The 14,063-nt window shown below is 35.5% G+C and overlaps 1 protein-coding gene across 1 annotated transcript in view; it reads right to left on the bottom strand.

Moving 5' to 3' along the window:
* The window catches only part of DTHD1 (death domain containing 1), a gene marked incomplete at both ends in the record, with an annotated part of 77,510 nt that overhangs the window by 37,217 nt on the left and 26,230 nt on the right, over window positions 1–14,063 (bottom strand). The window contains 3 exon segments of the mRNA XM_082611607.1: window positions 2,315–2,559; window positions 9,513–9,802; window positions 11,506–11,670. Coding sequence (XP_082467733.1) covers window positions 2,315–2,559; window positions 9,513–9,802; window positions 11,506–11,670 — 700 coding nt within the window.

Here is a 14,063-nt window from a genome sequence, read left to right as displayed (position 1 = left end):
CCACAGATTTATTTATATATTGATTTTGTATCCTGCAACTTTACTGAATTGATGAATTAGTTCTCACAGCTTTTGGTAGTGTCTTTAGGGTTTTCTATATATATTATTATACCATCTGCAAATAGTGACAATTTTACTTTTTTTTAAAATTTGGATTCCTTTTACTTATTTTTCTTGTCTAACTACTGTAGATAAGACCTTTAGTACTAAATTAAATAAAAGTGGCAAGAGTGGGCATCCTTGTCATGTTCCTGATCTTAGTGTAAATGCTTGCAGCTTTTCACCATTGCATATGATGTTTGCTGTAGGTTTGTCATGTATGGCATTTATTATGTTGAGGTAACTTTTCTCTATACCTGCTTTGTTGATAATTTTTATTATAAATGGATGTTGAATTTTGTCAAAATATTTTTCTGCTTCTATTGAGATGATCATATGATTCTTATCCTTTATTTTGTTAATGTGGTATAACACATTGATTGATTTGCAGATGTTGAACTATCCTTGCATCCCTGGGATAAATCCCACTTGATCCCGGTGTATGATTCTTTTAATGTATTGTTGGATTCACTTTGCTAACATCTTGTTGAGGATTTTTGCATCTACGTTCATCAAGGATATTGGCCTGTAATTTTCTCTTTTTCGTGGCGTCCTTGTTTGGTTTTGGTATCAGGGTAATATTGGCATCATAAAAAAATTTTGGAAGTGTTCCCTCCTTTTCAATATTTTGGAAGAGTTTGAGAAGGATAGATAGTAAATATTCTTTTGAATGTTTGTTAGAATTCATCCATGAAGCTGTCTGGTCCTGGACTTTTGTTTGCTGGGAAGTTTTTGATCATTGTTTCAATCTCCTAACAAGAAATCAGTCTATTCAGATTTTCTATTTCTTCATGACTGAATCTTAGAAAATTTTTTTGTTTCTAGGGATTTATCCATTTCTTGTAGGTTGCCTAATTTGTTGGTATATAATTGTTTGTAGTAGTTTCTTACGATCTTTTTTATTTTTGTGATATCAGTTGTAACTTCTCCTCTAGATGTAACATTTATAAATATATATGCAGACAGTATAGGAGCACCAAAATAAATAAAGCAAATATTAACTGACCTAAAGGGAGAAATTGACAACAATACAGTAATAATAAGGAACATTAATATTCCACTTACATCAATGATAGATCATCCGTACAGAAAATTAATAAGCAAACATCAACTTTAAACAACACATTAAACCAAATGAACCTAATAGATATATATAGAGAAAGAACATTTCATCTAAAAGCAGCAGAATACACATTTTTCTCAAGTGCATGTGGACCATTCTCCAAATAGGTCATGTGTTAGGTCACAAAATAAGTCTCCATAAATTCAAGGAGATTGTAATCCTGTCAAGCATCTTCTCCAAACAACAGTGACATGAAACTAGTAATCAACTACAAGAAGAAACTGAGAAATTCACAATAATGTGGAGATTAATCAACATGCTACTGAATAACCAATGAGTCATTAAGAATTCAAAGACAAAATCAAGAACTACATAGACAAATGAAAACGGAAATAGGACATACCAGTATCTATGCTAAAGCAGTTCTAAGAGGAAAGTTCATGACGATACAGGCTTATTTCAAGAAACAAGACAAATTGCAAATAAGCTAACTTTACACCTGAAAGAACTAGAAAAAGAAGAACAAAAAAGTCCAAATTAATTGAGGAAGGAAATAATAAAGATTAGAGTAGAAATAAATGAAATAGAGTCTGAAAAGGCAGTATAAATGATCAATGAAACTAAGAGTTCGTTCTTTGAAAAGATAAATAAAATTAACAAAACTTTAACTAGACTAACCAAAAAGAAAAAAAAAAAGAACTCAAAATCAGAAATGAAAGAGTAATTAACTCTTAAAACAAACGTGCAGGATTTGGTAAGTCTCACTGAAAATATTTTGATGTCATTTTCCTTGTCACCACAGGATTTTTCAAAAATTGTTGTATTCTGAAAGGTATTCTATGTTTTTATAAATGATTTTTTTTTTAGCTACTCAGAATCAGTTACAGAAAATGAATGACATTTTTGCAATAGTCATTAACAACATACTGTCAGGACCAGACCAACTTGAATTGTTCCTATTACAAAGTTGATATGGAAGAAAGTAGAAATCCTGACATGAATTCTATCACTCTTGTAGCTTATCCTTCCTTATCAACATTATTCCTATCTCTCCTTTCAACCATAAGTATCTGTATTTATGCAATATTGAATTTGGTAGAGAATTATAGAGAATTAACAAAATACAGTAATTAGGGAAGTAAAATGACTCACCTTTGGCAATTTCAATGGTAATTTGCAAATTGGCAACTGATAATTGTTTTCATTAAGTATAAGAGATTGATCCAAGTTGTGGACTATCTTTTCTTTAGGTACTTTATAAACTACAATGGTACCCTTATAATGAGGGCAACTATAGTTTCCAAATTCATCCACCTCTTTGATTAGGCATTCCAGTCTAGGTTTCCTTTGTAAATGAAAAATAAGCTTGTAGTCTTTTCCATAATCCTTCCCATTGCCTAAATAGAAGTAAAATGCATTTGTTACTATTAATATATACTACATTTTTTTACTTATTTTTAAAAAATCCAAATAATCATTCATTTTAAAAAATTTGTCTTTTTTGTGTCAATACTTCTTGTCAAAACATAACCTAATAAAGCAACACTAGGCTGAGACTGTATAAATTACTAAAATGATTCTCATCTATACTTGGACCAGGTGCTGTCTGGCTGCTTCTAGATCTAATAATCTTTGATTTTCTTTTTCTTTTTTTATGCATTTGTGGGAGTCATCATTGATCTGATTTTCATTTTCTATTCCATTTTGCTACAACAAGAAACCATTGGAAATACTCATCTCTTTCTCTACTTAGAAAATTATTTTCACTTTTTAAGAATGATATTTTTCCTTTCACTTAACTATTCATATCACATTGCACACTATCACGACCTCACAACAGACATTCTAGAACAGTGCTCTCCTATACTGTAGCCACTAGCAAAATGTGGCTTTTAAAATTAAAGTTAAAACTAATTAAGATCAAAAATTCAGTTCCTTAGGTGCTCTAGCCACATTTCGAATGTTCAATAACCACATCTGTCTAGTAGCTACCATGTGGGAGAGTACATATATAAAACATTTTCACCATGCAGAAATACAGTGCTGTTCTAGAACTTCCAAATGGAATAGTTTCTAGATTTAATAGTTACTGAAATTTCTATTAAAACCTGGTGAATTCTCCCCAAACAAGCATATGTAAAAGTCTTCTCAACTGTCCACTGAAAATAATGGAGCTTTAGTGAACATAACATTTCACTCTTGGGGGTTTTACCATGACAGGATATTTCACATTCTCATTGCAACAGTAAAACAGACACTACGATATTCGTAAGGCAAGTGTGCATTACCCTTAGCAAAATTTAAAAGTAAGCTGTAATGTAGCGGTTATAATATGTTTCTGACATAAAGATCTAGATCCATGTTCAGCCTCTAATATTTACCTACGCCATAATATTTAACCAGTTCTTGCACATCTCTGAACTTCTTGGAGCCTTAACTTCCTTACCTTTAAAACGAGAAATAAAACTTACCTCCTAGGATTGTTCTGGGAATGAAATGAGGTAGTATGGATAGAATGATTGGCACAGGGCCTGGCACATAATAAAGGCTCAGTAAATAATAGCAATGACAGCAAATGAGAAGAACGAAGATGGATTCTTACATTGTTTTGAATTTGTATGACAAAAGAAACCCACTTAAATTTTTAAAAAACTATCAGTATGAAGCTTTTATATCTAAGTTGCAACTTTCTGCTGCTCTCAGAGGCCTGAAAGTTGACTGCCCAGAGCTTTCTCTTTCTCTCTCTCTCTCTCAAGGGAAGCTTTCCCTCTTGCATTCTGTGAGAGATGTAGATGACACTAATACTTTTCTCCTTGTTGTGACTGCTAGAGGTCATTTTGGTGAATTTCTAAAGCACAATTAAATCTACAATTAGAATAATTCAAGGTTATGGAAGGTATAGGAGTATGTCCCTTTGCTTAAGTCTACATTTTAGAGGCAACCTGGCTCCTTGAATAAAACAGATTCCTAGGACATCCTAAGACAGGCATGACTAGCCAGGGTTTGCTTTAAAAGTTTCATTCTGGTAAGAAAGAAAAAGAAAGGGAAAGAGAAAAAAAAGATAAATTATTTGGAGTCACTGAAATGTCATCTAGCAAATAGTAAATTAGAGTTTCTAGATCACTGTGGGAACACTTAGCAAACTTCTACTTCCATGCCACTAGAGTACTACCAAGAAAAATGTTGCTACTTTTGTCCCAACAGAATATAATTTAGTAAATTTCTCCTTCCACCCCTTGAATCATACTCCCTGCCAGGTATACAATTACTCATAAGGGATAATGTATATCAGTATATAAAGATTGGAGGATGAGGCATAGTCACATTGGTTCTACCTATTTCTAAAACCTATCTACCTTGTATTGCCAGTTAATTAAAAAAATAAAGATTTGTAATGTAAATCTCTAAGAATCACATTTATATATGAAATAAGGATGAAATTATTGAGGATTTACTGATAATAAATAGCATGATCTTAGTGTTATCAAAGAAAGTATTATGTAGACTTAAGTTGGAGTTTCACTGTTGCTAAGATGTAACACTATATTTTGAAGACTCTTTGTCACAGAAAAAAAAGAACCAAAAAAAGAACAAATAGCACAAAGAAATTGCATTATTTTATTTTTTTCTCTCACTCTGGCATATTTAGAGAAGTAAAACCAAAAGTCACTCATTACATACCAAAATTATGAAAACAATCATTAGTTGACATTTTGAGAACCTCTTTCTCGTCAACATATTATGTACATAGTTCCTAGTACGGATAGTAGGATAGGAGCTATACGATAAATATTTGTCATTTAAAGAACTAAAGAATTTATTTATTTATTTATCTTTTGTGAGTTACTAGATATTTTTTATAGCAATGTATTTTCTTCTCAATAATGTATATTGGAATATTTTTCATTGAAGACATAGGAGGTACAAACATAGACCTATATGCTTTTGCTTAGAAAAGTCACATGAAGAAGTGACATGCTACCAACACAGAGAACCAGAAGACTCTCATGAGAACCACTGGCTCAGGATATTTCTGTGTCCTAACACATCTCCACCAGTTCTAGGTACTTTCATCATAAGCATCTTTGCTGTAGACATCTTTGCCACAAGCCTTTTTTCCACCACATTTTTGCCATATAACTATCTGGCCATAAGGCAATTTTTCTGTAAAAGATAAAATAACTGGTTAACAGTTTGGTTTGACATATACAACAAAAAAATCATGACAGATGACGATGTTTTACCCCAAGAATTTGTTTCTTATTTTGAAACACACTACACTGGGGGAGAAAGAAGCTGAGACTGAGAGCCTGGCAGGCCCAGAGTTGAACCCACATTTCCCATAGAACTTTGGAACATCTGTCAACAAACATGTGACAATATGCAAAGGACAAACAGTGTAGAAGGTTTTGCAATGCAACACAAAGCTCAGTTACAAATATGCGTCCTAGTATATGGAAACCGATACCTCTCTCAGTGAAGGATGAAGTTTTAGTGAATAAGAAAAAGTGCGATGCCAAACAGAAAGACAAATAAACAAGTTAAAAAATGTATAAAATACTATGAACAAAAGACTTGGAAGACAAGTGCTTAGGTACAACCCACAAAATAAAATCAGTTATCTGTGCAGCATTGTCATGAATCTACACACATTTTAATTGTATTTAAATATTTTGTGTCGCAGTAAAGTCTTTATAATTTTGTTATTCATTTTTCATGTTTCATTATGTGCTTTTAAATGTCCCTCTTTTATTTTTTGCCATTATACCTCTTATAGCAAAATTGTCTTATGGCTAATTAGTTATGCAGTAAAAATACTTGCGGCAAAAATGTCTATGGCAAAGATACTTATGGCAAAAATACCAGAAACAATTTCTAATACCTTTGCCTCTAAGCCTCCATCATCCCTTGCTTGATTCATTGCAATGGCTCATTAACCTGTCTCCCTGCTGCTACACTTGCCTTATACCATCTAATCTCAACACAGATATAATCTGACCCAGATCATGTGACGCCCCTGTTGAAAACCCTTCTTGGCTCCCCACTTCATTTAGAATAAAAAGCAAAGTCCTTGAAATGGCCTTCAAGGCATGACCAGTACCTACCTCATCTCCTCCAACTCTCCTCTCCCTCCCTCTCATCCAGCCATCCCAGCCTCCTTGCTCTGCCTGGGACAAATTCTCCTGGGATAGGATTATGGCTTGCTCTCTCATCTTCAAGTCTCTGCTGAAATGGCACTTTCTCTGATGAGTCTATTTAAAATTGCAAATCTGCCACTCTCTCTGAGACTTTCTATTTCCTTTCCTTTATTCTTCTGTAAGGAACTTTCCACCTCATTAAGCTATACATTTTATTATTTATTTGCTTCTTCTCTGTGTCTCTCCAGTAAAATATAATGTACATAAGGACAGGGAATCTTTGTTAAATGAGTAAAAGGAAGGTCATTCTGACATTCTAACACATGTGTCTAGGAAAACTATTTCTCTGGGCCAAAGGGCATTTGGGGCAACTTGGACACACACAGACCTCTTTGGGGCATTACTCGATGTTATGAGTGGTGCTAAGGTGTCATTATATAAAATTCTGTCTGCCCGTTTCCTAGCACTTTATGGATTTTCTGAGCACTGGGGGCTTAGATGTGATGCAATAGAAAGCTTAAGTGCTGAATCAACAGCTCTAACCTAGAGAGAGAAAGAAGATTCTAGTTGTGTCCAGAAGAATGCCAAAGGCCAACATAAAAACCAAAGGAATACTTATCTTATTTTCTCTTAGAAGTAGAAATTATCTCCATGTCCCAAGGTCCTCAGTCAAAAGAATCATCTGTATTCTATATAAGGAATATAGAGATTTTGATATTTCTCAGAGGGCAGTCATCTAAATTTATTAATTAAAGTTTTAAATACTTTTAATCACATAATACTATAATATTAAGTTTGTTCCAAAGCTTTTGTCTTCATTCTTCAAACAAATACTTCTAGCTTTTAGGCACCCCCCTAAAATAAAGCAGGCCCACCAATAAAACAGGCCCTCCTTTCATGGCACTGTAGTCAGAGACACTGACATTGATCAAGCAATTAAAAAATAAATAGAAGATTATATCTATGACCATGTGCACTAAGAGAATTACATAAGGATCTGAATAAGTAAAATAAGAAGAGATGTAATCAGGAAAGATAGGAAAAGCTTCTCCAAACGTGATCATTATAAGTGAGATAGGAAAATACAGTAGGAGATGACTAGAGAAGAGGGTGGGGATGGATTGAGGGGAGGACCTCCAGGCAGACAACCTCTGGCAGTTTGTATCTGAGATTCACAGAGGCTACCACAGGCCCTGCTGGAAGGATCAGGTATCAATTCTTTACTGAGGGTCTTGCTCCTCTTAGATGGAGAAAATCCAGTGAAGCTCCAGATCTGGCCATGAGTCTCTAGAAAAGGCAAAGGAGAAAGAATCCTGGCATCCTGACTGACTCATTTTCTTTGAGTGAAGAGGAGTTCTTCATTCCTATATGGAGGGACCACACACATGCTGCCTGTCTCCAGGCACTCTTATTTTAGCATATACTCCCTATTCCCCATTATAGGCAATAGTACACTCAACCATTGCCTATGAGAAGCACAGTAACTCTCTCCTGTTTGGAGCAGGAGGTAATCAAAGCTGCTGTCCCAAGTACTACAGGAAGTCATTTGCATCACTAGTTTGGGTGGGACACTTCCAGGTTTTGACTCTCTCTTCTTAGAGGGATTATCCTAGCGTAGTTTCTACTCCGGAAGCCAAGTAGGAAGGGATATCTTCCACCCTTCCTTCCTCTCCTCCTCTCCTTTCCCTTCCCCTTTTTCTGACATTCTGTCACTCACTCCATAGGTCCCATCAGCTGGCTCAGATGGCTGAGACTCTGCATGCAAATGTGGAAGACATACTTCAAATTGGGACATTTTGAATCTCACTTATTTCTGAGATACCAAAAACAGGGCAGCCTCAGCTTTAAGCCACATCGTTTTTGAAGCCACAGAGAACAAAGAGCCAGTGGAGCTTAATTTCCAGAATTAGAGAGAAAATAGGCACCATTTAAGAATCAATGAGATCTATATTAATTTATAAGTAAACAGGGACTCTTACTTCAAGTCAAGTCTATCACAGGACTCCTGGGCCAGAAATTCCCACAAAACCCATTCCTGAATTTCCCCCACACCTCATCTTTACATGCATGCTGTTCAATATTATTCTGCCTCAAGGAAAGGAGTTAGAAAGGAAAAGGGGTTGAATCAATATAAAAGAAATTGCTGTGATGGCAACTCCCCCAAAGCTCTTTTTCTCTCTTCTTTCACACAGCTGTTTTCTCTCTGTGTTCTTCTTTTTCTTCCTTTTCTCTTTCTCTCATAGTCACTCACCCTGTTTGTCTTCCTCAGCATCATCATATATTCATTCATTCACTACATATTTATTGAAAGCCCTTGATATACCAGGCACTATTCTAGGCTCAAGGGTACACAGCAAGAAAGACACAGTCACTGCCCTAATGGAATTTACATTCCAGTGAAGAACATAAATATAGGAATGAAAAGTATATAAACAAATAAATAAGTAAAGTAATTTCAAGTTGTGATAAGATTTATAATGGAAATAAAAGATCACTAGATAAATATAAAGATAAGAGGTAAGCAGGGGTGTGTCATCTGGATCTGAGGTTCTTAACCACTTTTGTGCGATGGTCTCTTTTGGACTTTGGTGAAGCTTATTGATTCCTTCCCAGTGTAGTCTTTTAAATATATAAAATAGAATAACTGGAATTATAAATAATACAGTTATGCTGGAATATAGTCTATCCACACATCTCTTGGGAGTCCACTGACCTCATGTTAGATTCTTTGTAGGCCAACATAGAGTTTGGGTATTATTTACAGTGGAATAGGAGGTAATTACAAAGTTTTAATCAGGGGAGTAATAAAGTATGACTCATATTTTTAAAAGATCACTGTTATTACTCTATGGAAATATTGATACATTCCATTTCACATGGCTAATAGTGAAAACAGAGGAATATTTATGAGACAATGACACTGACACTAGGAAAGAGATGATCCTAGCTTGAACTCAGCTATACAAATTATGGAAAAGATTATTTCTAAAAGTGTCACTTAGGGTCTGCCCATTAAGGAATGTGCATGCCCTAAAAAGAGAAGAAGCAGACTGGAAAGAAAGAAGTAAATAAGTCCTTTTTCTCTTCCTACTTTTCCAAAGCTTCCCCTCAGTTCTTTGAAGCTTTCCTTAGTAAAACCTGTTTAGTGGACTCCTTCTGAAGCTTGTGGCTGATAGCCCATAGCATATGCAAAAAGATTTCTTGATACTTACTTGAAGCAAATATGTTTCCAGTAAACCTTAAAAAGAGTTGTTCTCCTTCTTTCACTTGGAAATGGCGAGATGGCTCTGGAGGACCACTAGACGCTTCCAAGAGCAAGTCCCTAAGCACCTGATGTAAATCTTTAGAAGGCACCACTAAAATAACGATTCTATGTGGGTTGTGTTTCTGGTGATAAAGTACAATGCAAACAGTGATGCTGAGCATGGCTTCCTCCAAAGACTTCACAAAAGAAACCAAATGGCTATTGTCCACAATGGAAGACGGATGAAGCACTATAAACCTGCATGGAAGAAAGAAGGAGTAACCTGAGGGAAACAGCCAGTTTCAAAAATATCAAGAATAACTAATAACACCCCCAAAAAGCTATTATTAACCAAACCTCCTTTAAAAATCAAGCATTCTGATGACTAATTGATTAAATTCATGAATGACTTGAATGAAACTCTTGGTAGTCAGGAAACCAGCTTAAACAAATCAAGTTCTAAAACAGATGCCCATAAACAAAGAAGTCATCCAGCCTCAGCTTAGCTCTAAATATGGCAGCATATTTTAAATTATATTTTAATTAGCATTACCAAAGAGTATTACTTCAAAAAGAGAAAGATGATCCAGATAATCTGTTTACTATCAATAGGACACAAAATATATGTCATTATTAAGTGGGGATTGAAATATTCATCTCTGTCACTGTGTGATAAGGGTTGTTATGGTGGACCCTGTATGGGTTGAATTGTGTCCCCTCCACCCAAATCCTGTGTTGGAGGCCAAATCCCCAGTACCTTGGAATGCAACCTTATTTGAAGATATGGTCTTTACAGAGGTAATCAAATCAGTGTGAGGTCATTAGAGTACATCCTAATCCAGTATGACTGGTGTCATAAAAAATAAATTTGGACACAAATATGCATACAGAGAGAATGCCATGTGAACATGAAATGAGCCATCTATAAGCCAAGGAAAGAAGCCTGGGACAGATCCCTCAGAGTCCTCAGAAGGAATAAACCTTGCTAACACCTTGATTTTGGACTTCTAGCATCCAGAAATGTAAGACAATACATTTCTATTGTTTAAGCCACCGTGTTTGTGATACTTTATGATGGCAGCCTAGCAAACTAATTCAAATCCCTCTTCCTGGTTTGGCCCACCTGTTGCCCAACTGTTCTCCAGAAAATTGCTCTATAAGAGCCCCCTCCCCCAGAACAGCACCACATCCACAGACAAAGACTAACTGATGCAAAAGTGTAAAGCCAGCCTCCTTGGAACTCACACTTCAGAGCTCCCCTGAGGTATCAGGCTGAGGTAAAACTTAAGCTCAAGCCATAATTTCTCCCATTTCTTCCCTTACCCTCCCTGCTTTCTTTCATCACTCTACAGGAGTCCTCTGAGAGCCCTCTCTCAAAGAATCACTTGCATTCTCATCTTAGATTCTTTTTCTAGGGAACTGACCCAGCACAATTATAGATGTAAGCTCTTCCTTTATGAGATAAAGGCTATCTTTGGACATGTGATTGCCCTCTCTTTATGAGTGTCTACTTCTCAGGAACCTTAACACATCTAACTCTTCTCATAATGAGCTGTCTAGAAAACATGGAAATGAGAAAGCAAAATGAGGACACTGGAATAACAAATTCAGTTTATATATACATAGGAGATAAGCATAATATGAATGGTTAATTACTATCTCCATGAAACTTCAGAAATGAAGGTGCTATTTTAAAACTATTTTGGAGTTAGAAGAAAGGTGTAAAAATAAATTTAAGTTAAGAGTGGTTTCCAACAGCACCTATTAAACTATCATGAATGAAATTACAGATAGCGTATTCATGTCAGGCCTAGTTTGCATTTTAAGCACACCCTAAAGGACTACTCATATTTCTATTTGAGAAATAAAAGGTTTAATCCTATGATTCTACTTCTGTAAACATCAATTACGAACCATCAGGATATAATATCATCAATATTTATTGTTTACTGTTGTATTACCTCTCCAAATGTTCACGCAATTCAAATGATATCAAGCCACTTTGCACGGTTCTCACTACCACACCATCAAGCACAAACCAACCACTGTCTTGGCTTCTGAATCCCAATAATTTCAAAGATTCACAAGTATTGTTCCCAGGTTTTCTTATGGAAGTGCTTTTTGTCCTATAATCCGGAAGCAGAAGAGAAACTGGTAAACTTTGTGTAGCATAAATCATATTTAATGCATTCATTCTTTCATTAAGTGAATAATCCAATAACAATTTATTAAGTATATATTATGTGCCAGTAATTATGCTGTGCACCATGAACACAAAGATAAGGTGTATATTGCCCTTGCTCGACAGAAGCTCACAGTATTACAGTATTAAACAATCACAGGACAAGGTGATCTGTGTGGTAATGAAGAGAATGTACAGGGTGGTTTAACAGCAGAAAGAAGGTGTTCAGGAAAGCTTGCAAAGTGAAAATGCTAGTATTGAAGATGAGCTTTGGAGAATGAGAAACATTTTACTACTGGCAAAAGAGTTAAGGGAATATCCCAAGTCAATAAATTCACTGATGTAAACTGATGCTCTAGGATAGCCAAGTCTCGTGGTATAGCAATCATAGACTCTGGAGCAATACTGCCTACTTCCAAATTCTGAGTGGCTCTGCCTCTTACTAACTGTATGACCATGAACAAGTTATTTGACCTCCCTATATTTCAGTCTTCTTATCTGTAATATGAGTGTAATAATACTAAATGAGTTAAATGAGTTAAAATTTGTAAAGCACTTAAAATTGTAGTAAGGATAAATGGTATTGATATTCTCATCCTAATTCCTACAGCAGACATGGCCAATTAGCTTTCTTTTACAATTCTCCTTGCTAACCTGCCCCACCCCAAAGCCTTAAAAGAGGCAGCTGTATATACTATATGATACTTTCCCCCAACCAGAGCTGATTTCGCTGACAGTAGATCAACTTCCAACACACAGCCAATTTGATTTCTTTCTTTGAAATTTGACTAAGAAAAAGGCCCAGAGATTGTAACTTATTGTCCTTTGGCCGTAGTACCCTGGGCTATGAATATGAATAAGCAGAGAGATTATTAAGAAAGGAAAAACAGAGCAAATGCTAAGAGAGAAAAGGAAAAAACCAAGGTGAAATAATTAGGGTAATTTTAGAGATGGAGAAAGCAGAGAGTACCTATCGTAGCCTTACAATAAACTCTTCTTAAATTCACTTAAATGGGTATCTTAAATGGGTATTCACTTAAAAGCTACAGAAAGAAAAATACTTGATACTGAACATCTTACTGGAAAAAGGGAAACAAAACCTGGTCTAATGCTGCTGAAACCCACAACGGGGACAGAACCATTCTAGCTAGGTACTAAAGAATGAAGACGTAAGTGTGAATCCCACATCTTTATTTGTGAATAGAATTAGTTACGGGTTTAAAACCACTTTAGTTTCACAGGTTTAGCTGTCCTATAAATCATATATTAGGAACTGAACTAGATTTAAAATGTCTACTTTGAAAACTTTAGACTGTGTTGATCAACCAGGTTAAAATCAAGAGGATAGGGGAAAATATAACAGTTTTTGGCTTTTGGTTTATAACCAAAAATATGGTAAAATTTTTAAAACTTGGAAGTTAATAATCTATTAACACAGGAAGATATACTCATACTGAATCTAGAACTTTGGTCATTTACTAGAAATTGACTTAATTATATGTAATATATATTTTTTTCTGATAATAACTCCTACTTTTTTCCTAATAATAGTCTGTTTTCTGTGAAAACCTACATGTTTTCAGCTGCAGTGGGGCTGACCCTACTCCCAGGTCTAGGTGGGTATATGACCTGAGCCAATTATTACATTTGGCATTCATCAGTGTTGTTTTCAAAATACCCAATTTCCCCCTACCATTCTGAGCACATGATACAGTTTCACTTCCTTGTCCCCTATGGTTGAGTGGGGCCATGTGACTTGTTCTGGTTAATGAAGAGTGAACAGTGTCATTTTGTCATTTCCAGGCTAAGCATTTAATTACGAGTGTGGGTCTATCCAAAGGTCTTTCTTCTGCCACCATGACAGCAACCAAACAGTGGCTGCCCTTCAGCTTAAGTCTAGGAGTGGGACGACCAAGCCTGTCTTTGATGAATCAGGTTTGTGTTACCATGCCGTAAACTAGGCTAGCCTGCCTTGTACAGCACGTCATCCTTTTGGTTTTAGTGATCTGTTCAGTGATGGGTTTGTGACAGATTTGGAGTAAGAATAAGAGCCAGGGCTTTTATGTATACTCATGGGGAAAAGAAGTTTCCTCTTTTCTGCTGAACTTGGAGTTTTGAAGACATAGCAATAGTACCAGCATGAGGAATAAGCATGTTGGAGGATGGAAGTGGAACAGAGGAAGCAGAAAGAGAAGAGAGACTGGGTTTTTCCTGGTCCAAGAGAAATATTAAAATAAAAATATCCCCAGATTTGTAATTTATGTGGACCAAAGAATTCTTTTTTTCTTAAGCACTTTGGGTTTGTTTTTCTGTCACTTAAAATCAAAAAAGTCCTTA

The sequence above is a fragment of the Mesoplodon mirus genome (genome assembly GCF_964341445.2).
Source record: "Mesoplodon mirus genome assembly, chromosome: 2".
Lineage (NCBI taxonomy): Eukaryota > Metazoa > Chordata > Mammalia > Artiodactyla > Ziphiidae > Mesoplodon > Mesoplodon mirus.
Note: the sequence above shows the minus strand (reverse complement) of the source record. Positions and strands in the feature narration are given on the sequence as shown.